This window comes from Spermophilus citellus (genome assembly GCF_964194105.1).
Source record: "Spermophilus citellus genome assembly, chromosome: 7".
Classification (NCBI taxonomy): Eukaryota; Metazoa; Chordata; class Mammalia; order Rodentia; family Sciuridae; genus Spermophilus; species Spermophilus citellus.
In genome coordinates this window covers 118,985,075-119,007,601 of record NC_138188.1, presented here as the reverse complement: position 1 = coordinate 119,007,601, position 22,527 = coordinate 118,985,075, and the positions used below count along the sequence as shown (strand labels likewise).

At 39.3% G+C, this 22,527-nt stretch overlaps 1 protein-coding gene across 9 annotated transcripts in view; it reads left to right on the top strand.

Annotated features, from left to right (window-relative positions):
- Window positions 1-22,527, top strand: part of LPP (LIM domain containing preferred translocation partner in lipoma) — a 654,410-nt gene that overhangs the window by 186,711 nt on the left and 445,172 nt on the right. For 2 of the 9 annotated variants that reach the window (XM_081302848.1, XM_081302847.1), the window contains exon 1: window positions 4,961-5,058. The exons of the other annotated variants lie outside the window; for them this stretch is intronic. In XM_081302848.1, coding sequence (XP_081158974.1) covers window positions 5,032-5,058 — 27 coding nt within the window. In that variant the 5' untranslated portion in view covers window positions 4,961-5,031. Of the gene's footprint in view, window positions 1-4,960; window positions 5,059-22,527 lie in introns of those variants that run through there. 9 annotated transcript variants of the gene reach the window in all.

Here is a 22,527-nt window from a genome sequence, read left to right as displayed (position 1 = left end):
TTAGAAAGAAAGCTGTGCCTAAGATTACAAACCCGAGGACCTGCAGCCCCTCTGACAAAGTAAAAGCGAGAAGCAGGAAGTGAAGGAGCCTGGGGTTTTGAAATGGAATGTGCCTAAGAATGATAGTTACCAACCACAAGAAGTCCCCTAGCCTGCAGCCCTGAGAACCTATTAGAAGAAACACGTTTAAGAGCAATAATTTATCTGTGGGCCCCAGAGAGGACTCCGTGTCCTTGGCATTCTTTCACCCTGTGTTGGACTGTATGGAGTGCCTCCTTCAGGCAGGGTAGGGTGTGAGGAACTGCCATCTTGGATTACCCCACTTAGTCCCTCAACAATCCACCTGCATCAGGATTATTCATCTCTTATGGATAAGGATAGTGAATCCCAGGTGTCTCACTCATGTTGTTTGACATCTTGGACGTTTGCTTTGTACCTTTCTTTATGTATCTGTCTGCTGCACTTGTGATCCCCTAGGAAGGAAATGAAGTACTCTCGAAAGCCTGTGAAGGTGTCTGCAATGCTAGGCCTGAATCTATGATGATACTCTTGCTCCTTCTGTCTCCTCCTCCTCCTGCTCTGCAGACTCACGCTGGGTGCAGGTAGCTTCAGTGTCCATCTATGTGCTTACGTTGCTGGACTGTCTCCCCTGTGTGACCTCACTGAACTGTTTAGATGCAGTCCCTCACAGGACACCTCTTCTTGAGCACATCTTCTATCCCTTCTCTGCTGATATGGGTTCAGTGTTAATGTCACTTTCTCCCTCTTTGGTATACGTCTGTTACCTTCTTGCTAGTTAACTAGGTTTTGTTTTAACTTTCCACCCACACTTTTTGAACTTGGCATGCATTGGAACCACCTGGGGAATCCCACCCTCAGAGGTTATGGTTCAGTAGGTCTGAGGCAGCGTGGGAGGATTCACATTTCTATTGCGCTCCCAGATGATGCAGAAACTCTCAATTTGTGGGCTCACTGTGATTAGTGCTCTTGTAAAATACAGGTCAAGACCCCTGTTTTCCAGGAAATTTAACTAGCTGTTTTAACCCAAAGTGAAGCTTCCTTCCTTCCCCGTCTTCCTTCCTTCCCCGTCTTCCTTCTTTCCTTGATTCCCTCCCTTGTTTCTCTCTCTCTCCCTCTCTCTCTTTTGTCCAGCTAGCTGGATGGCCTATTCTTTCCTTTCCCCTTTTACTGCCCCTCTTCCTTCTTGTGTCTGGTAATCACTTAGATAAGAAAATCAGCTTTGTAAAAATGAGCCAAAATCTGCATAAGAAATCTCAAACTCTTCATCACATCCTGTCCTAGCCTCTTTCTAGCTCTGCGTTCTTGAGCAAACCATATCTTAGGGACTTTGAGTGACCTCATCTCTGAAATACTTATTCCATTTTTTTCTACTGCCAAGACTCATGAAAAAAATCAAATGAATTAGCAGATATATCAATCCCTATACAGATGCAATGGTGTTCCTAGTAAATTATTGTTGGTGTTTTGTTTGTTTTTATGCAGTTTGACTCACTTTATCATTAATGATGAGGCATCAAAGTTTTCATTGACAGGTGGAGAGGTAGGTGGGGATGTGGAGATTTCAGGAAATCTCTTTTAGGTTCCTGGAAGTGATTCTCACACCAGTGCTTGTGAGCTCAGGTCAGAACAATATTACATTTACACTGTATATTTTCTCCTGCAGACTATGATAATGATTTTGAGTATTACAGTCATATTCTGAACTTCTCATGTGAACTTGAGGAAAGCAATGAGACCTCAAGAGAGGTTACGATTTACAAGGGCTTGTAGGGTGATTGTTATGGGTAAATTTATAAATCCTTAAAATTTAGTTTTCTCCAACAAGAATATCATACAAAGAAAGTATCTTCCAGATTTTAAGAAAGTGCATTCATTCCTCAAGTACCTATTCTACAAAGCCCAGTCCTAACACCAATGCATAAAATAGGGCTATGGGTACTTCCTTTCCCATTGGAGGCCAAGATTCAATGGGAGACACATGAAACGAATTATCAGTGATATAAAGCAAAAGTACTAGGCGTCAAAGGAGAGGTAAGGGTAGCAGGCTGGGGGAACCTGCAGGTGAATGTGGGTATGGGAAGGGGCTTACTGAAGGAGCTGGTATTTGAACACACTTTTAAGACTGACAGGTTTCAGCAGATGAACTTCTGGGTAGGAACTTGCCAGTGAAGGAAGAGTATGTCAGTATTTGAGAATTTCCTACTGTTTTAGAACTGAGGTTCTAGGGAAAGTGATACATACAAATATGAGAATATCTCTTTTGAAGACTCTCTGCTAATATTCAGGTCCATGTGACCATGCTTATTTTATTTCCTTTGCACTTTACTCAATTCTTTGAAGGATGTTCCTTTGGCTACTTTTTTTTTTTTATAGTAGATGGACACAATACTTTTATTTTTATGTGGTGCTGAGGATCGGACTCAGTGCCTCACACATGCTAGGCAAGCCTTTACCAACTGAGCTATAACCCCAGCCCCTTTGGCTACTTCTTGTCTGGAGTTTGCTTCACTGGTCCTTAGACCTCTCTCTTCTGCCCAGTAGGCTCCCCAACACTACCAGCCTCCTTTGGACTTCCCTCTTTTCTTGGCCTCCAAATGTTTTAAAATCTCTCACTTTATTTCTCAGCTCTTGTTTTGATTTGGGGTATCAGCAATAGCCCCCCCCCCTTTTAAAAAAATTCCACTGTATTGATTAATGTGTGTGCAGCATCAGCCCTGGCTTTCCCCAGTGTTGAAAGGGTCTGGGTCATCAGCCTTTTAGGACCATGTGCAGCAGTGCTTCTATGTGTATAGTGCCTTTTGTGGCTGAGGGCAGAGAGGGTCACAGTGAAGGAAAGAAGCTGTTAAAATCTGTTGGAATGAAACATCAGGTGCTAGGCTTGTCTGAGATTGCAATGTGGACTATATTCTGTGGCCGGCTCATCAGAAGCTTTTGATGTTCAGAGACTTACATTTTGATACTTATAATAATGTAGGGTAAGTTTACATCAACTGAATCCAGGCAATTTCACCATCTACTACATTATTAATTCCAGATGGGAAAATTCATTAGGGCTCAAATTTTGTTTGAGGCCCAACTGTTTCTGAAATTATTATTACAATTATTATCTATTTATTTTTTTTTACAACTGATGGGAAGAGAAATCTAACAGCTGTGTGATTAGCAGGGCATGAAATTAAAAATGTTTTGCACAGAATCAAGAGGTTGTTTACTACAGAATTCCTCATCTGAGAATTAAGTGTCATTAAGATTGGCCACAAGATGCTCTTTCACCATTCAAGTTCGATTTTCGTACCCAGTCCTTTGCTAAAAGGTCTTTAACCTTTTCTGGAAGGAAAAATGCCTGTGGGCCCTTCAAGGAGCAGGATCAGCATTTCTAATGCCAACAGTCAAGGTACCAACCACATTTCTGTCACTCACAAATTAGCAGTACAACCAGAAGTTCAACTTCGCTGCTTTGGTGAAGAATATGTAGGATCCAATTTGAAGAAGGGAGGTAAGTTAGAAACAGTGCAGCCTGATCAGTATATTGTGTCCGTCTCTCCCCTACTCCAGAACTTTAATGTTTCTATGGGGGTAGGCTCAGATCCCAGGCTGTGAGGTTCATTCTTACTGGTATAGATGCTTTACTTTTGGGGCCCTTTTACAAATGCCCTCCGTTTCTTCTTGGGCAAGAAGAGTCTTCTGCAGAAGCAGTAGAACGTGATGGTCAAGCAGACTAGCCAGCGTAGCTCTGATTCAGTTTGAAACCAGTTCTGTTTGCTTGGGCAAGTTACATGAACTCTATGCAGTTCATTTTCCTGTTATCCATTGGAGGGAACAACCAGGAACAACCTCTGACAATTCAGAGTTAGTCCTGGAAAATGTGCAATACCCTGCTGTATAGTTTATAGCTATTTAATGTTACCCATCTCCATTCTTCCCTATATTAAATATATTTTTCTGCATTTGAAGGTCTTTATTTCACATTTGACCTTGACTTGCATTATTTCCTGCCTGGAATCCTTCTCCTATCTATGTCTTATCATCTTTACTAGAGTCTGTGTGATCCTTATTTATATAATTGTCTTAACTTTGATCTTGCACCTGAACCAAGGGATAGACTTTGACAGAAATTTGGCAGTAAAGGGGAAAAGACATCCGGGGCTGTGAAGTGTTTGAGTTGTGCTGGCTTTCTTCATGTTTCCCTTTGGAGAGCTGCTGTTGTAGTTGAGCCCAGGTTCTAACACCAGTGAAGAGTGAGCAAGACCTTATTGCCTCCATGTCCTATATATAAAGTGAACCAAGGAGCATGCTCCCTGGCACGTTTCAAAATCTCTCTTAACAGGGGCTTACTGTTCTGTCCAGGTCAGAGGGAGGAAGAATAGGAGAACAAAGGCAGGAAATGCTGGATGATTGTAGGATTAGAATCCCAGGGACTCAGGAGGCTGAGGCAGGAGGATCATAAGTTTGAGCTCAGCCTCATCAACTTAATGAGACCCTGTCTTAAAATAAAAAATGAAAGGGGCTAGGGGTGTAGCTCAGTGGTTAGGTGCCCCTGGATTCAATATGGAGCACTGCCCCCCCCCCAAAAAAAAATTCCTCTTTAGAAGATTACATGGAAGGGCTGGGGTTGCGGCTCAATAGCAGAGCACTTGCCTCGCACATGTGAGGCACTGGGTTCGATCCTCAGCACCACATAAAAATAAAATAAATATATTGTGTCCACCTAAGACTAAAAAATAAATATTAAAAAAATTACATGGAAGGCTAAGAGAGAGCTTTTATTTACTTATTTTCTTTCTCTCTTGTAAGTTTTCAAGGCAATATGAGTATGTTTAGTGTATAAAATATATCCGAATCTCACTTTTCTCTCCTTATCTCTTCATTTTCCAAGGAGCCAATATTAAAGCACTCTTGTTCTCTGCCTTTAAAAATAAATCTGGGCGGGTGCCGTCAGGAATTTCCTGGAATAAATTATATGCTGGGCAGTATATCGGGAAATGTTGAAGGTCATTATGATAAGGAGGGATGCCACCAGCAGCCCAGTGGTGCCTGGTAAGTGTGTTTCAAACCCTGGCTGTCCCACTTAAGCTCTCTGCTGTGTTTAGGTGGTTTGAAATTTACTGTCACTTTTAGCAAGTGACCTGATGAAGCACTGCAATGTACATGTTGCTGGCCAAATATTACATGCCATGGTTGCAAAACAGCAAGACTGGAGAGTTAGCCAATACCCTAGAACGTGTAGGTGCAAGTGGTGGAGGCATTCAGGCTGCAGGCTGCAGGGGCAGGGAATAAACTGAGGCAATGCTTGCTCTGAAGTTGCTGCCATTGCTCAAAACATTGAAAATGGCTTTTGTTTTTTTTGGTCTGCAAAAAGTTATTTAAATTTTTTTTTAATTTAAATTTTACTTTTAAAGTTTTCTAGCTTTATTATGTCATATCTGGAAAATAAAAGTTGTGTGTATCTAAGTGCAACATATTTTGATATACATTTGCAGTGTGAAATGATTATGATGATCAAGCTAATTACCATATCCATCATCTTACAAAGTTACTTTCTTTGTGTGTTTGAGATCTACTCTCTTGGCAAAATTTCAAGTGTACCGTTAGTATTAACTGTGGTTAACATACTGTTCATCAGTTCTCCAGAACTAACTCATTTTGCCTTAATGAATCTTTTACCCTTTGATCAGTGTCTCTTGTTCTTGTACCTCCAGCCCCTGGTAACCTCCATTCTCCTCTCTGCTTCCATAAGTTCAACTCTTTTAGACCCCACATATAAATGAGGTAGATCACATGGCATTTGTCTGTCTGTGCCTGGCTTATTTCACTGAACATAATACCTTCCAAGTTTCTTTGTGGTGTCCAAAGTGAGAGAATTTTCTTCTTTTAAGATCAAACAATATTCCATTGAATATACACTGCATTTCCTTAATATAGTCATTGGTTGGGTTGACTCTGTATCTTGGCTATTGTGAATAGTGCTTCAGTGAACGTGGCAGTGCTGATGTTTCTTCCAGATACTGATTTTGCTTTAGGGTGGATCTGGTGCTGGGATACACAGAGAAGTGGATGCTCAGCTTCTTCTTTTCCTCATCTGGAGGTTACCTCTCTCGGTACTGTGCTGCCTGCGTTGTGGAGAGGGGTGACCCAGGTTATGTGAAATGTCCTTCCTACCCTCTTCAAAGCATCTTGTCTTATTTTGTGATCTTTCACCTGGAATCTTTAGCTCTTGCACATGTAGTTTCACAACTATGTGGATAGTTGTTCAAATGGATGTTATTATGAGGGCATGAGCATTAGAAACTCCTGTTTTGTCATTTTTCTGTGTAACTCTATCTTGGAATTGTCTTTGGAGATAATGGTGAGCCACCCCCAGAAGTCATCGAATCACAACATATAAAAGCATGAAGTCTAATTATCTTATTATGTATTTGAGAAAACTGAGGCCTCAAGACAAACACGAACCTGTACTGCAGAGTCTTTCAGTTATGTAGGGGTGGCATCATTTCTCCTTCCTTTCCTAGCTCTCTGCCTGGTATTGTCTTGTTGTCCTTTGCCATAAAGAAAAATTGATTCTGTGTGAATCTGAAAAATAATTAGAGGGAGGGGGGAGAAAGAGAGAGAGAGAGAGAGAGAGAGAGGGGGGGGGGGAGGGAGGGAGGGAGGGGGGGGAAATTCCCCTTGGCATTGCCTAATATCACAGGGTACATTAGTAGCAGAGGGAGAGCCCAGTCCTTTTGGAGTGAGGTCCCTTTTACATCCCAGAAAATCTGAAGAAATAGAAATCCCTTTGAGTGTCAAAGCTTTTAGTTGGTTATTGTCACATCTATTAAAAGACAGATCTGGTGTAGATAAAAATAGTGTTAAACATACTAGTTAATATATAAATCTGGTGTAGATAAAAATAGTCAAACATGCAAGCTCCTAATTGGATTGTAGAACTTAACTTTTATGGGGAGGGATGGTATCAGGTATAAAGCGATTGTCTTTTTCATAATCAGTTGTCATATTCCTGGCAGCATCTGCAGAGACGTGCTTTGTCGAACACTAGCTCTACAGATGATCAAGTCACTTTGGGAATCCCTTGGTATTGTGTCCACCCATTTTCTGGAGTCTCCATGCATGCTCAGAAAGTTTAACTCTGAGAAGTCTTATAGGTAAAAACAACAACCACAACTTTCATTTCTGTTATGTTAAATTCCGGTTTTGTCAAATTTATCTTATAATGGAACCATTTTGTGGATGATTTCCCAGATTCCTGCTCTGTGGAACATTCTTTGGATAGCACGATTTTATTGTTAAAATTCGTAAGATTCACATCTGTCATCTTGTAATGATCTTGTGTGAAATATGCAGTTATTTGGACTAAATCGTAGACCTCCATCTGCCCTCTGTTCTCCACAGGAGAAATTACAGGTTTACTTAAGGATCAAGCAATTTTCAGATGAAATGTTGTTGTTGTGTGTGTGTGTGTGGGGGGGGCTTTTAGAGCCTAATCATTGAAGGGAAAAAAAATAAAGATAGCATTATATCAGCCAAACCGATTTTGTGAATTGGAGCTTAAACTTAGAGAGTCGTTCCTGAAAACAGCTTGTTTTAAAGCAAGTCTTGTTGGCTTTTGGTGGTAGGCTTTTTCACCATTGAAGGTCCAAGGATGGGTGTTTTTAAAACTTTGACATTTTCTTGCATTTGAAACCAGGACTTGTGGAGGAAACAACCTTTTCACTATTGGGAAACAGTTGGCTTGACCATCACGGCATTTTTTCCCTGTTTATTTGGAATTTTACCTTTTTATTAAGCTAGGAGAGTCCTTGGAGATCTTTCTCAGGACGTCACTTGGCAGATGAGGAAACTGAGCAGCTGCAGGCTTTAGTAACCTTTCCAAATCTCTCTCCTAGCTAGTGAGAAGACCAGAGCTAAAACCAAGGCTTTCACTTATGGGTCCTTTGCCTATTATGCACAGTGATGAAGAAAGGAGTTAACTCTTTTGTTTAGATAGTAGATACATGGATGGATAGATGGATAGATTTTATCTATTATCCAATAGATAAAAGCCTGTGATTGGGAGCTCTTTATCCTCAAGGTAAGAAGATCCTCTGTAGCAACTTGATGGTCCCTGGCCTTATGTACCTCAGGCCAGTCCTTCCAAAGGGATCGCTTGAGAAATAATTTACTTTAAAGGAAAAGATGTGTGAAGTAGAGGATCATGTTCCACATTTTATCTCTGTCTTATCACAGATTCTGTCACTTTATCAAAGTAGTATCTAAAATTTTTCACCAGAAGAAGGACTGGCTTATCACCAACCAATTGTGGGACGTTGCTTAGTTATCTGTCATCCTATGATTACTCCCCACCCTAGTGTCAGTCTATTTTTTTTCTCCATTGCCACTGTCTAAGCAAGAGGGGTCTGTCTCTCTGCATAGACAGAAAGGTTAGGTCCAAGGAAGCTGTCCTTTCTGCTAGATTAATCCAGTTGTGCAAGAACAAAATTATCATGCCTCTGAGTTTCTTGCCACAGGTAGAAGGGTTGCATAGATCCATCATAGGAGAGGCCCCTTATTTAAGTTCCCCATGAACAGGTTAGTCTGGTGCTAGGCATATCTGTGGTGTAGAATCACATGAATGGAGGTACACTGAATTCAGTGATAGATGACATGGGCTTGGGGCTGCACTTCTTTGAAATAGCAGTAGAATTCTGGAAATGTTGAGGAATTTCGTGGAACTACACTTGCCCCAGTTTCTTCATTTGGGCTTGGAGGGTTATGATACCTGTCTTGTTAGCCCCTGGTGGTGGTATACTAAATGTGAAGATGGATATGAAAAGGCTTTGTGAACCACAAGGCACCCTATGCATAAGGTTTTTATTGTCAGTAATGGCAAACTTACACTGCTGCTTTTGACCAGGTATTATTTTAAGTCCTTTATATCTGTTAATTCGCTGAATTCTGACAGCAGCTCTGGTGTGTCAATTCACAGCTCCAAGCGTGGTGAATCAGCAGTTCTGGAGGTCACCTAGATCCACAGGTGATTTACTATAGTTTGTAGGCATATCCCCTTCCTTACCTAAGCCCGAGTATTACTCTTTGTAAAAGAATCAGATACAGGTGGAGTGTAAGGTCTTTCTGTTGTGGCATTTATGATTTTTGTCAGGCAGTTTTGGTCCTTACAGGCTCAGTCACTGATTATTATTATCAGTAACCTTCATTTCACAGACATGGACACAGAGACACACAGGGAACTCTTGTCAGTTTCCCAAGGCTATAGAACCAGAAGTGGTGGGGCTGGAATTCAAACCTTGCTCTTGTGCCCCAGTGATAGCAGCTAGATAGATGTGGGTAAGTCTCTAGCAATCCAGTTGTGTCATGTTACTGACAACATAAAGCCAGCATCATGATAATCATTTTGCTCTTTAGGCTTTCAGTTGGTGCTGTTATTTTTCTCCTCTATTAGATTCCCAGCATTTTAATTGCAGATTTTCTATAGTGGAATGTGTACGCCAGTGTCTGGCTCAGGGTGTGGCAGGCAGTCTTGTCTTGCTTTATGTGCAGTTTGTTTTCTGCCCATCTTTCTAATTCTTTGAACTCCTCAGGGAGGCCTGCCATTGGCTCTACCAAAACCCAGTTTGGCAGGATGGCTTTTCACATTGCCCCATGCAGGCAGGGCTGGGAAGGGCATTTTAGGAGGCTGCTCTGGCATGAATCTGGACAAGTCTCTCCTCAGGAGAAACATGTTTCAAGTTGTGGCCTGTTTGTTTTCTACATAATATGAGGACCCTGATTTTTTCTCATGGCTGGATAACTCTGCTGATGTCTCCTGACTGCTTCTGCCTCGTTTTGCTCTGCTTTTTTTAAATTGCATTTCTAAAGACTTGGTTTTCTTGGGCTCTGAAGGAACAACAGAAGATTTGCAGATCAGTTGCATCTGGGAAAGAATCACACCTGTTGAAATTAGGAGAAAATTAACTCTTGGCACCCCTGGAAACTGACATAAATCAGGCTACAGATGTTTTAGAAATCTGACACATGACTTCCTTCTCTGCATGGTGCTATCTTGAGGATTCATTTGGGGACTGATTTTCTCAGAGGGCAGCCTTTAACTGTTAACTCATTTAGTTTCTTTATTTTACCATGAATGTGCCATAAATAGTCTTTCTAATCCCCATTAAATAACCTTGCAATTTATTCAGTCTTGGAATTTATTAAATCATCTCTATGTGAATTATATGGTATGTGTACCTGTTAGATACTGAACCAGGTACCATAGAGAATACCAAAATGGATCAGGCTCAATCCCTGCTTTCAGGGTCCAAATTCTGTGGAGGGGGTATTCATTATTAATCAAGAGCTGCCCCATCACCTGATATCAGGCACTTCCTTGGAAGTGTGGATAGTATAATTATGAAAGCTGGAACATGATCAGGTGCTCCCCTAGACTTTTGCAAATAGTTATGTAGCTCTGGTTGTGATTGGTGCCACAAAGGAAGGGCACAAAGTATTGCAGGAATTTTAGACACTGTTTCTATTTGCCATCACTTGTGGGGGGAGATATGATTCTCCAGAGAAGTAGAGGTAGCCAGGTGAAGGTATGCACAGGAGAGCAGGCTTAGATATAGGTACTCTCACCTAAGCAGAAAGTGAGCAGGGCCAGCTCATGTGTTGTGGATGTTGAGAGGAGGAAGCACTTTTTAAAAACTGACTAGATGACAAAATTCCTTTCTGTATATTTCCCCACCCCCCCATAAATGGTGAGCATTAGTGGCACCATGATCTTTTTTGCTCATTGTAAATCGATATAAGAAAAATGTCTCGTTTTTCCTTGTTACCTAAATATATTAAAATAATTCACTGTATTTCATATGTACACACAAGCTCGCTCCTTGAATCCAATTAGTAAGAAAAACACTTTATGTCATTGTTAACTAGGACGAAAATAAACAACTGGTTAAAAAAATTGTGTGTGTGTGTGTGTGTGTGTGTGTGTATGCCTTGAATTTCCTGCTAGAATTTGAGAGTGTCTTATAAGAAATGATTTCAGTCCTATCATTTTCTTCCCTCTTACTTATGGTGTGCATTCCATGTAACACTTCATTGGACCGTTGGAGGTGAGAAGGGAATGGGTAAAGGCAGGGATGCTGCTTACAGCTTTTTAAGTTTTGTCTTGGCTTGAGGGAAAGTAGGCAAAAATTCTGCTTTCCATGTGCCAGGCCAAAATTGGGTCTATTTTTTTTTCTAACTTGCACAAAGGCACTTAATGGTTGTGGGAGGCCTGAGTATGGAAATGTATGACAAGCTTGTTTTTTTTCTTAAAAACACAACATAGTTGGGGAGGTGGACAAGGGAAGAAGCAAAAGTAATTATACTGCCAATCATTTTAACCATAGGTACAAATACCATTCTAGGGGGACTTGGTTGAAGTATTTTATTTTGACAGGATGAGAGAATTGATTTATATGACATATAAAGAGCCTCGTTGGTGGGGCAAACTTTTTTCCTCAATGACAGCTTTATTGAGATAGAATTTGATTAATTAACTCAATTTGAGCATACAATTCAGTGGTTTTATATTCACAGAGTTGTATGGTCACCACCAACATCACTTTAGAATTATAAATTTATTACATCAAAGTAAACCCCACACTCATCTTTACTTTCCCCAATCCTCTTTTCATTTGTCCTAAGTAGCTACTAATCTGCTTTTTATTTTGTATAGTTGCCTATTCTGGACAATTTTATATAAGTGGAATCATATGTGGTCACTGGCTACTGGATTCTTTTATTTATCATAATGTTTTCAAGGTGCATTCATGTTGTTGCACAATGATCAGGTTTTTGATTGGTGGTAAATGGAAAGAAGTTGTATTAATAAGCTTTTTGTTGCTATAATGAAATACCCAAGGCAGGGTATCTTAAAGAAAAAAGTTTATGTAGCTCACAGTTTGGGGGAGTTCAGGGAGTACATCTGCTGACCTTATTGCTGGCAGAATCCCAAGGCTGCACAAGACATCATATGGCAGGAGACAGAGAACACATTTGTCTGTTTCTGTCTCTTATTTTTATGGTCTTTCTCCTTCTTCTTTTAAAGCCATCAGGATTCAAATATGAAGGTCCCACTCTGAGACTTCTTCTAATTCTTATCACTTCCTGGAGTCCCTGCCTCTAATGCACCATCATTGGGTTAAATTTCCACCCCTTAATACCTCACAATGGAGATTAAATTTCAGCACATGAAGTCTTGGGGGACATTCGAGACATGTCCAAATCATAGCAGGGGTTCATCCCTGAAATAAATGATTTACTACGTGAGCTTAGAGAATGCGCTTAGCTTCATTGCAAGAAGCTATGACTGTGTTTGAAAAGTTGAAGTAGAATATTAGGTCTGTAGAGAAGGGTCTCTAGGGGTTATTCTGGGAGATATATTTAGAAATACAATAGGGAGCAGATTATGGAGATCATGAATTTATTTGGACTTTTTCAGAGATGCTGCTGTTTTTGAAAGGTGGTGAAATGACTTGAAGAAAAATCGATAATTAATGATATGAGGTCACCCAGGTTGGGAATGCAGGGGCAGGTATACAGTCAAAAACACCTAACTCCCAAAAACTTTCTCCTCGTACTGCTCTGCCTGTTGCTCTTTGTTAACTGAAGTTTGTAGGAAAAGCATAGATGTTTTTTGTTTTGTTTTTTTTCCCCCTGCTATAGTTTTTTAAATTATTAGAAGCATGAAAAAAATAATCCTTTCTAGGTTGTACTTACACATGCTATTCCTTGGACACTTGGTATGAGATGGCATTTTCATGGCAAAGCCCACTCTGTGTCTTATCACATTAGGAGGAAACAGGCCCTGTTCTGGACCATTTGTTTGCCTCTGCAGGACCCTGTGTACTGCTGTTTTGGAGACCATTTTTCTTTGTTTTGTTTCTTTTGGTCTTGTGGACTTCGTATGTTGCTTGTATTCTATTGACAAATTCCTGCCAATCCAAAGGAAGCCACAGGTATCCTGAGGGTAGTTGGCCTGTGTTTACATCTTTTGTAGCCAAGAGAAATTCCTCATTGCTCTTTCGATGCCCCTCACGTCATAGGCTTTTGCAAGAGGAAGGATTTTACAGATTACATGGTTTAAGGGTTATTAAGTTAAGGGTTAGTGGTCCATGAGTCTCCTGAAATTGTTTGCACAATTCTCTATATTTAGGTTCAGATATTTTTTTCTTTCCCATAAGATTGTGTTCCTCCATGGGGGAAAGAATCGTTTATCTACTGATAATATGGATGACTTATTGAGTGATTACATGATGCCATGTACAGGACTCTTGTAAGCACCTTACTTATGTCATTTCATTTAATATTTCCACCGTAGCCTCAATATTTAGGAAACGGAGTCATAACTGCAGCAATTGAATTGCCCGAGGTCAGCGAGTTCAGGGACTCAGCTCTGCACTCTGACGTGAAGCCTTGTTTTAACCGGCATACCCTTTGAACTACTCCAGTTTGCCTTTGTCAGACTCTGTGATACAATGATTCTCCTTTCATAAATGGGTAGTAGAGGCCCAGAGAGAAGTGATATAAGTCCCAGATGGTCCTGTGATTAAAGACATGTAGCTGAGATCACGTGACAGCAATGCAAATAAACCCCAAATCAGGCAAAAAGCTCTAGCACATAATTTCTAAATTAAATTTAAAAATGCCCCTTTCTGGCCTTGGCTTCTGTTACTGACTCTCATTTTTTCTCTTCCTTCCTGTCTTCATGTCTCCTTTTTCCCCCCTTCTCCCACTCCACTTTCATTCCTCCTTCCCCTTTCTCCACTCAAGAAGCATTATGGAACACCATCTCCTTCATATCTAAGATGGAATTATTAGCAATACAGTGTTTTAATGTTATAAAAATAGCTTTATGGTCAGGGAGCATGGGAGTATTCCACTTCTCTGTGGCCAGCACCTCTTTGTCTTAGAAGGTTCTCAATGGAGATGTCAGACGAGGTTCAATATAGAGGGAGAGAAAGGACCACCGCCTATACCTCACCCTGGCACATAGGAGCCAGCAGCCACCTTTCTGATTTGGGGGTAATTTTTGACAGGGGCTATTTATTGAAATAGGTTAATACTGACTAAATGACTTTTATGTGGGTAGAAGGTAGATTGAGAGTTTGGAGTTTTTCAGTTTTTAGAGTATTGCAGATGAGTTGCAGAGCCCGAGATGTTCGAGGCTGGAGTTTGGAGGAAAGGTCAAGTTGGGAACTTGACCAGAGTATATAAAAAGTATAGCAGTAGAGAGATGGCTCAGGGCACTTCTGAAGAGAGAGAAAAAAAATGCCCTTCTTACTCTGTTCCTTCAAGAGTCTGTCATTTATGGCAAGTTCCATTTTCCCAGATAGCCTTTTTAATTGTTCCAATCATGTGCACATCTAGGTCACCTGGATGAAAGGGAGGGGGTCACAGTAGAATGCAAATCCTATTTGTGTAGCAATCAGTAGATCTATGTGCTTTGAGAACAGGCTTTGGTATTTGCTATTTGTGTGATTGATTGATTGATTGATTGAGTGATTTTCTCTTAGCCTCAAATTCCAAGTCTATACAATGAGATTAATAATGATGTCTGTCCTGTCTATCTCACAAAATTGGTGTTCACTCTTTAACTATGAATAATGGATGAGAAACCTCTTTAAAAGGAGTCTTTGTTTGGTTCTTCTCTCAGTATAAACTCTAAGCTCCTTTGGATTTATATACACTCTTTTTTATCCTCCTTAGTACCCAAAACGCTACTGTGTGTTTTAGGTGTTCGCATGTATGATTCTAATTACAGCCTCATTGCTTTTCTTTGTCTTATTTTTATTTTTTATTTTTGTTATAGCATTTTGGGGAGAGTTTTTCCTGGAGCTTATTAGGAATGTTAACTCCTCCTTAGAGAGTGCGGGCTTTGGCCTTCCTGGGCCCTCCCTGTTTCTCTCCTTCTTTAAGCTGTGTGTTCTGCCAACCTCTGAGATGGATGCCTCTTGGACTCTCAGTCTGCCACTAGTGATGACCTTGTTGTGTCTACTGACACTTAAAACCCTCTAGGGACATAGGGTCCCACTGCCTCTCAGAGAATGAAGGTCAGAGAGGGTCCTCTCTGTCCGAGTCTGCACAAGTCCCAGTTTATAGATGGCACCTGCATGGTGCTTTCAATGAGGCATAGTGGCATTTAGTTTCTTCTTTTTGCATTATTTTTTTTTCCTGTTCAGTTTTTGGGATGAAATTACTGATTTTTTGGTCACTCATCAAAATTTTATGAGAATTCTATTTTTGAAATCCGGTTCCATTCTATTCTAGCTTGAATTACACTCTTTTTACCTTGTTGTGGTAAGTTTGTTCCTAGACATAACCAAAGATGACACCAGTCACAGAAGACATTCTGCTGTGTACTATGGAAAATTTAGTAAGTTCATTTTATCCTATTGAATGTAGGTCCCAGTAATACACAAAATCCTTTTAAATGGGTTTTATTTTCTTAATATCGTCTTCAGTGTTCTCTGCTTTCTACTTCCTGAGCATGATGTGACACAAATATGGTCACAATTCCTGTGAAACTTTTGATTATATGGCATTAATTCAGCAGTCAGGTAAAATTTCAAAAAAGTGTGGGGAACATTGTCACCTAGAATCTCAGTTTCTGGGCTCAACACATCATCTGATACTTCCTTTTTCCCTTTTAGCCAGTTCTTGCTCAAATATGGATATATTTTTACATTGTTTCAATCATAAAGTTGTAGAACTTGTGCTTTACAACTTACACTTAACTCCATCTTTAAATTTCAATGGTGAACCAGAAAAATAATTCAGTTAATAAATGGGCAAATGAATTAAATAGACACTAAAAAAGAAGAAATACAAATGGCCTACAAATATATGAAAAAAAATTCAACATTGTTAGCAAATAGGGAAATGCAGATCAAAACTGCTCTGAGATTTTGTCTCATGCCACTGAGAATGGCTTTCATCAAGAATACAAATAATAAAAGAAGATGTGGAGAAAAAGGAACACTTTTCCACTGTTAATGGGATTATATATTAGTACAACCACTAATGGAAATTGGTGTGGAGGTTCCTCAAAAGACTAGGCATGGAATCACCATATGATCCAAATATATCATTCCTCATTCTTATCCTAAAGAAATATCATACTACAGTGATGCATGCATACCCATTTTTTATAGCAGCACAATTCATAATAGCCAAACTATAGAACCAACCTACATGTCCATCAACAGGTGAATGCATAAAGAAAATGTGGTATTTACATGCAATGGAGTTTTCTTCAGTTATAAAGAAAAATAAAATTATGTCATCCACAGGAAAATAGATGGAACTTGAGACCATTATATTAAATGAAATAAGTCAAACTCAAAATGTCAAGATTCACATGTTTTCTCTCATGTGGAAGCTAGACAGGCTAAAGGGAAAGAAAGGTGTGGAAATCTCATGAAAATTGTAGGGAGATCAGTAGAGGAAAGGGAATGGGGTAGGGAGGAGGGGAAGGAAAGAGGAATGTAGACCAAATTATATTGTTATATTTTGTGCATATACCAGTAGGTAACAACAGATCCTGCCATTAGGTACAACTATAATGCACCCATAAAAATATGGAAAAAATTTCAGTGTTGCTTTATATTCTAACTTTAAAATTTATTGTACAATACTGTTTTTGAAATTTTATTTCCATTAGATTTATATTCAAGATAAATTCTCAGGAGCCGGATGTTTGGGTCAAATGAAATTTACATTTGAGTCTTGAAATAATTACTAGCATTGCATTTCCAAAGAGTCATTAGTCATTTACACCATCAACTAGCAAAGTGTTCTTACTTAGCAGAGCTTTTTGCTTGTATCTCCCAACCCACAGAAAGAAATAACTATTATTATTCAATGTTTAATTTTTGCTAATATGATATTCAACATGCTCAAAGTGGTATGCTGTTGTTTTAATTCTTATTTCTCTTTAGGAAGGTTCTTTTATCCAGTTTTTTTTTTCCCCCATGAAGTATAAGTTCATAGCCTTGTCCATATAATCTATTTGGTTTATGACTTCTGTCTTATTTGGGATTATATACATATAATCCCTCTGACATATTTGTTGTAAATGTATTTTCAAAGCCTGTTCACTGTCTTCATGTGCATGTGCATGTATAATACATAGAAACACAGGCATTATAGGAATTGTATCACTTAAAAAATAAAATTGCTTTGATGACTCAGATACATACTAAGAGACTCAAACTATCTTAAGTTGTTAGGATATTGAGAAGACAAAGTTTCAGAAATCCCAGCAGCTTTTCCAGAGATTGAAGCATGCCCTTCATGGCACACCCTGCTGCTCTCCCCTTGGAAAGGTTTACCCTATAGGTCAAGATAGATGGTTTTGGAGTAACTGAAAGATATCTTCAGACCATTCCCAAGTCTTTCTGGCCAAGACTTTGACTCTCCTTGGGGTGGCCACACATACCTACTCCTGTTTACTTTGAGAATCTAGCTGCTTGCTTATTTTGGACAGTACAATCTCCTATGGCCTTATTTAATTGTGATTCCTTCTTGGAACCTTCTCTCATTTCTTCCTATCCATCCATCTCAAGTGAGAAAGAATTATTTCCCTGTGACCCCCTCACTTTCCCACAGAGAATTAGATGTATCCCTTCTATGGAACCTTTCTGTTTATCTTCTCCTAGAGTTATTTATGAATTCTAAAAGTCTATTTTCAGACAAAAACTTTGTAGTAACACAGGACTTGTGGGATGATTGCGTAAGCAAGGGAAAGGGTGTGGGAGGAAGATGTGGTGTAGTCACACCCTCCCTGTGACAGAACTGAGAGGGAAAGGGCCAGCAGCACTGGCAGTGTAAGGACCCCAAGGGCTAAAGTGCTGAGTGTGGCCACGCAGTTGAAAGGCTTGCTGTGCTTTCCAAACTTACATAAGAAACAGACACTAATAAATTCCACAAAGAGGATAAGGATGGTTCTTAGGTTGCCATATTTGTGGTATGGAAAGCTATCTGAGATAAAAATAAGCAGCCTATCTCTGCAGAATTTCTCTTTCTCTCTCTCTTTCTCTCTCTCTTTCTCTCTCTCTTCTCTCTCTCTCTCTCTCTCTCTCTCTCTCTCTCTCTCTCTCTCTCTCTTCCCCCCCTCCCTCCCTCCTTCAGCCCTCCCTCTCTCGCTCCCTCCATCACTCCAAAGAGCATATGTTTAATTCAGCAAATATTTGAGTCTCTCTTTCTCTCTCTCCTCTTTAGCCAGGCACTGTTTAAGAAGCTTTGTGACTGGAAAAGATGATTAAGGGATCTTCCTGGTCTTGAGGAGCTGTGCATCTTGTGCAGGAGACCCACACTTTTACAGGAACATGAGACACTTCCAGCGTTATAGGCACAAAGTGTGTATTAGGAACAGAGGAGAAGGAAAGATTAGCCCGGGAGAGATTCATGAGGTTGCCAGTGTATCTATCTTTCATTATGTGTTTAACCGCAAATTCTTTCTGTCTGCTGAGGTGATTCTTTTGTATCTCAAAGTTTACTTGCTTTATGCCACATTCCATCTCCCAGTCTTCCAACTATTATTTTATCATGATTTGAAAAATATTTTAGGGGAATACAAGATTTATTCTTGTTTTCAAAAGATGAACCAAAAATAAATAAATAAATAAAAGGTATAGGGGATGTTTGGTATTTCAGTATTGACAAAACCCTAGGAATCAGGAAGCAAAATTTATAGCATATTAGGTAGTAGGAAACTATCTCACCAGTTGTTGGAGGTGAATGCTCAGACACTTGAAAAAGTGTACCTTTGATACAAAATCCTTAAATCTTACATGTGCACGTGCACATGCACACATACAATCTTTCTGCCTTACTAGCCATTTTTTCTTGACTATCTTTTATTTGATGATTTCTTTTAGCTCATTCCTTTCTAAATATTACCTCCTCTGGGACCTAATTACAACTGCTCAGAATTCGAAGAACATCAGAATAGATGTGGGCTCCCAAGTTATCTTTAGGTATCACAGAACATTAGACTCTAATTATAGTCATCCATTGCGTATACAGGTACATACCCCTTTTGTGCTACTTTTATTGTCAAATTGCAGTGAAAAAGTCAAGGAACTATTTCTCATTAGCTTCTGCCTTTCATACAGATTTTCCCCTAAGAGTGATAATACTACATGTTGAGACTTTTTCAGGTTTTAAAGTGAACACCCAAGCTGAAGTTTACTTTTATTTTACGTTAATGTTCAACTTAATACTGAAATTATGAGGAAAGAACTGTTTCTAAAAAAATAAATAAATAAACCAAACCAAAACAAAAGACTTTTGTAGAGAAGCCCATCCCTCTGCTGAGCAGAGCAGCCATATTTAAAGAACAGTGAAATTCAGACTCTAACACATCAAAGCATTTGTGAGATTTTAAAAGTAGTTGCTATCTTAGATAATGGAGCATTGTTATTTTTAATTACTTGTTTATCATATATGAAAACATTCTAATGACCCCACAGTTAATTTGCCCTTAGAAAAATGAGGATATGAAATGCTCTATAGGAAAGAATAAATACACTGTCTCAAGTCTGGAGACCTGGTTTGTAGTCACAGTTCTATCTGTGACCTGTTCTGCAGATCTTATAAAAGACCTTTCACATCTCTTCATTTCATTTTCCCACCCTTGTTAACAAAGACATTACAAATTTTCGATCTGGTAGGCACCTAAGAATAGATGCCCTCTTATTTCTGATTGTATAAATAAACTTGCAACATTGTATCACATTAAGAACATTTACATGAAAAAAATGTTACCCATAAATCTACCACCCATATGCATCTATAATCTGTCATTTTTTTATATGCCTTTCCAGTTTTTAGCTGTTAGCATCAATTACCCATAGTACTATGTATCAATATTATACAGTAAGCATTTTCTGTATCCCTGCCTTTTCTTGAATGCTCACAGTTTTAATCTGTGATACTTCATTTAGTGGTTTTGCATATCTTTGTTATTCAGATATTCTATTATTTGAAAATTCAGTGATAAAAATTTTTGTTCCTAAATATTCCTTAGTTTTTCAGAAACTAATTAAAGATGATGGCTGGGGGTGGTGGTGAGAATTCTGGGTGAGAGGTTAACATTTTTTTGTTGTTGTTGTTGTTGTTATTTGCATTTACTTTTTCTTCCTTGTCTTTTGTTGTTGTTGTTCTCATCTTTGTTGCTGCTGGGATTGAACCCAGGGGCTTGTGCATGCTTTGCAAGTACCCTACTAGTGACCTACCTCCCAAGCCCTCATGATTTTATTTTTAATTTTTTTTTATAGTTGTAGATAGAAAACACGTCTTTATTTGTTTAGTTTTTTTATGTGATGCTAAGGATCAAACCCAGTGCCTCACATATGCCAGGCAAGTGCTCTGTAACTGAGCTATTGCCTCAACCCATGATTTGTTTTCTGTATGGGATATTTCTATAACTTTCTCTAACTTTGTGTCTACGTGTCTAGTTATATTGTTTAATATCTCATTTGAAAGTGAATATTTTGCAATTTTCAGGATTCTGTTCATAGTCAAACAAACAGTAAGCATTTTAATGCAAATTTTGGAGGGATTGGAACAGTGATTCTTGTACTTTTTTGACTCATATGAAGGACCCTTTGAATAAATTAAGAGACACACATTATTCCTAAATGGAAACATAGAGATTGTTAAGTGGCCATTTACTCCTACATTTTACATAATCTTGGCACAACTCTCAAGTCAATTGATCTTGAATTTTAGCAACAACAAAATTTCAAAAATTTTCTTGATAATAAACAGGCAAACTAGCTAAGAAAAATTCAAACAAGAATAATGAGGAACAGGGAACAGCGTGGCCAGATGTTAAAGCGTGTTGTAAGATGACTCTAATAGAAGAGGGAAAGTCTCGATGATGGGACCGATGGAGATCATTGCACTAACAGATCTCACCCTGAAACAAAACTGTACACAGAATGTAATGTGCAATAAAGGAACCAGCTGGCCAGGAGTGGTGGTGCATGCCTGTAATCCCAGTGGCTCAGGAGGCTGAGGCAGGAGCATGCCAAGTTTGTGGCCAGCCTCAGCAATTTAGTGAGGCCTAAGCACCTTAGTGAGACCCTGTTTCAAAATAAAAATTAAAAAGGGCTGGGGATGTGGCTTGGTGGTTAAGCGACCCTAGGTCGATCCCTGGTTTAAAAAACAAAAAACAAAACAAAACAAAAAAACGAAGGGATTATTCTCCTGGCATTGGGATAATTCATAAGTATTAATGAAATGGTTACATCGTGAATATATATACTAAAATAAATTCTGATAAAAATTGGTTAAAAAGTGCAAAGGCTTAAGGAGGAGAGATTCGTTATACTTCCAGTAACTGGAACAGTAACTTTTACTGGCAGTTTAGACTTGGAGTCCTGAAGCTTTTTCTGTAAGGGCCAAGCAATGAGTGTTTTAGTCTTCGTGGTCCAGATGGCTCCAGTGCTGTAGACAAAAACATCAGTAGATGGTATGTGACATATCCAATAAACAGAGGAGAATGACGTCATTGTGTCAGTTTCCCTGCATAGCCATTCCCAAAGAGAGTTTTATAAATCTTTTAAATTTTATGGAAAATTGTGAAAAAGCAGTATCTTGTGGTGGTTTTAACTTGCATTTTCCTAACTACAATTGAAGTTGTTTTGGGTACATGCGTGGGTTTGGTTCATGTGCTTGTTACTGAGGTCTCCTTTTGTATGAATTAAAGGCAGGGTTAACTGATCCCTCTTATTTGACCTGCCTCTCCCTGGCATCTTAGTGCCCTATGATATCTCTAGCCTGATACAGACCAAGAAGTTGCCATTTTGATTCATAAATCCTAGGTTTTCATTCACCTTTGTGTCCAAGGCCCTGAGACTTGACATTCAGTTTCTTTTGTTTCAGTTTTCACCTGTCTCCCTGACTGGCTGCTTGCTGGGGACTCCTTTGACTTTGTCAACCTGAGCAGTTTTGTTTGTGCTCAGTACCTCTCTCCTTCCTCTTGGAAATTTTTAAGGTAGTGATTGTGTGAATATTATGTGAACCTGCTTGGGCCCTTTGGATCCTGAAATGTAGCTGTGGGTGACATCTGCCTTGCATTTCTGTCCATCCAGAAGAGCAAACCCAGAGCTAGCCTGTATCAAAGAACTGGCTATATTGTTTCCTCCCTAAATTATGATGGCTATTTCTATGTTCCAAGAGATAGAACTGAGAAACTTGCATAAGCCACATAAAAATTCTTAGAGGACACGTGCTGTGAAGTTATTATTATGAGGTAGAAGTGCAATTCTCTTGGGGTTGTGTCCCCAGGTCCTTGGTGTGCCACAGTTGAAATGTCTGCCCCTGCCCCTCCCTACAATCTTTCCATTCTTGTGTGTGCTACAGGAACTGATACGGTTACAACATAGCCAAGCTGGTTTCTCTTCTCTTTTGGACATCATTGTTTGTCACAATTCTGATCATCATTTCTTTCCCCAGGTTATAAAATTGTAAAATAAC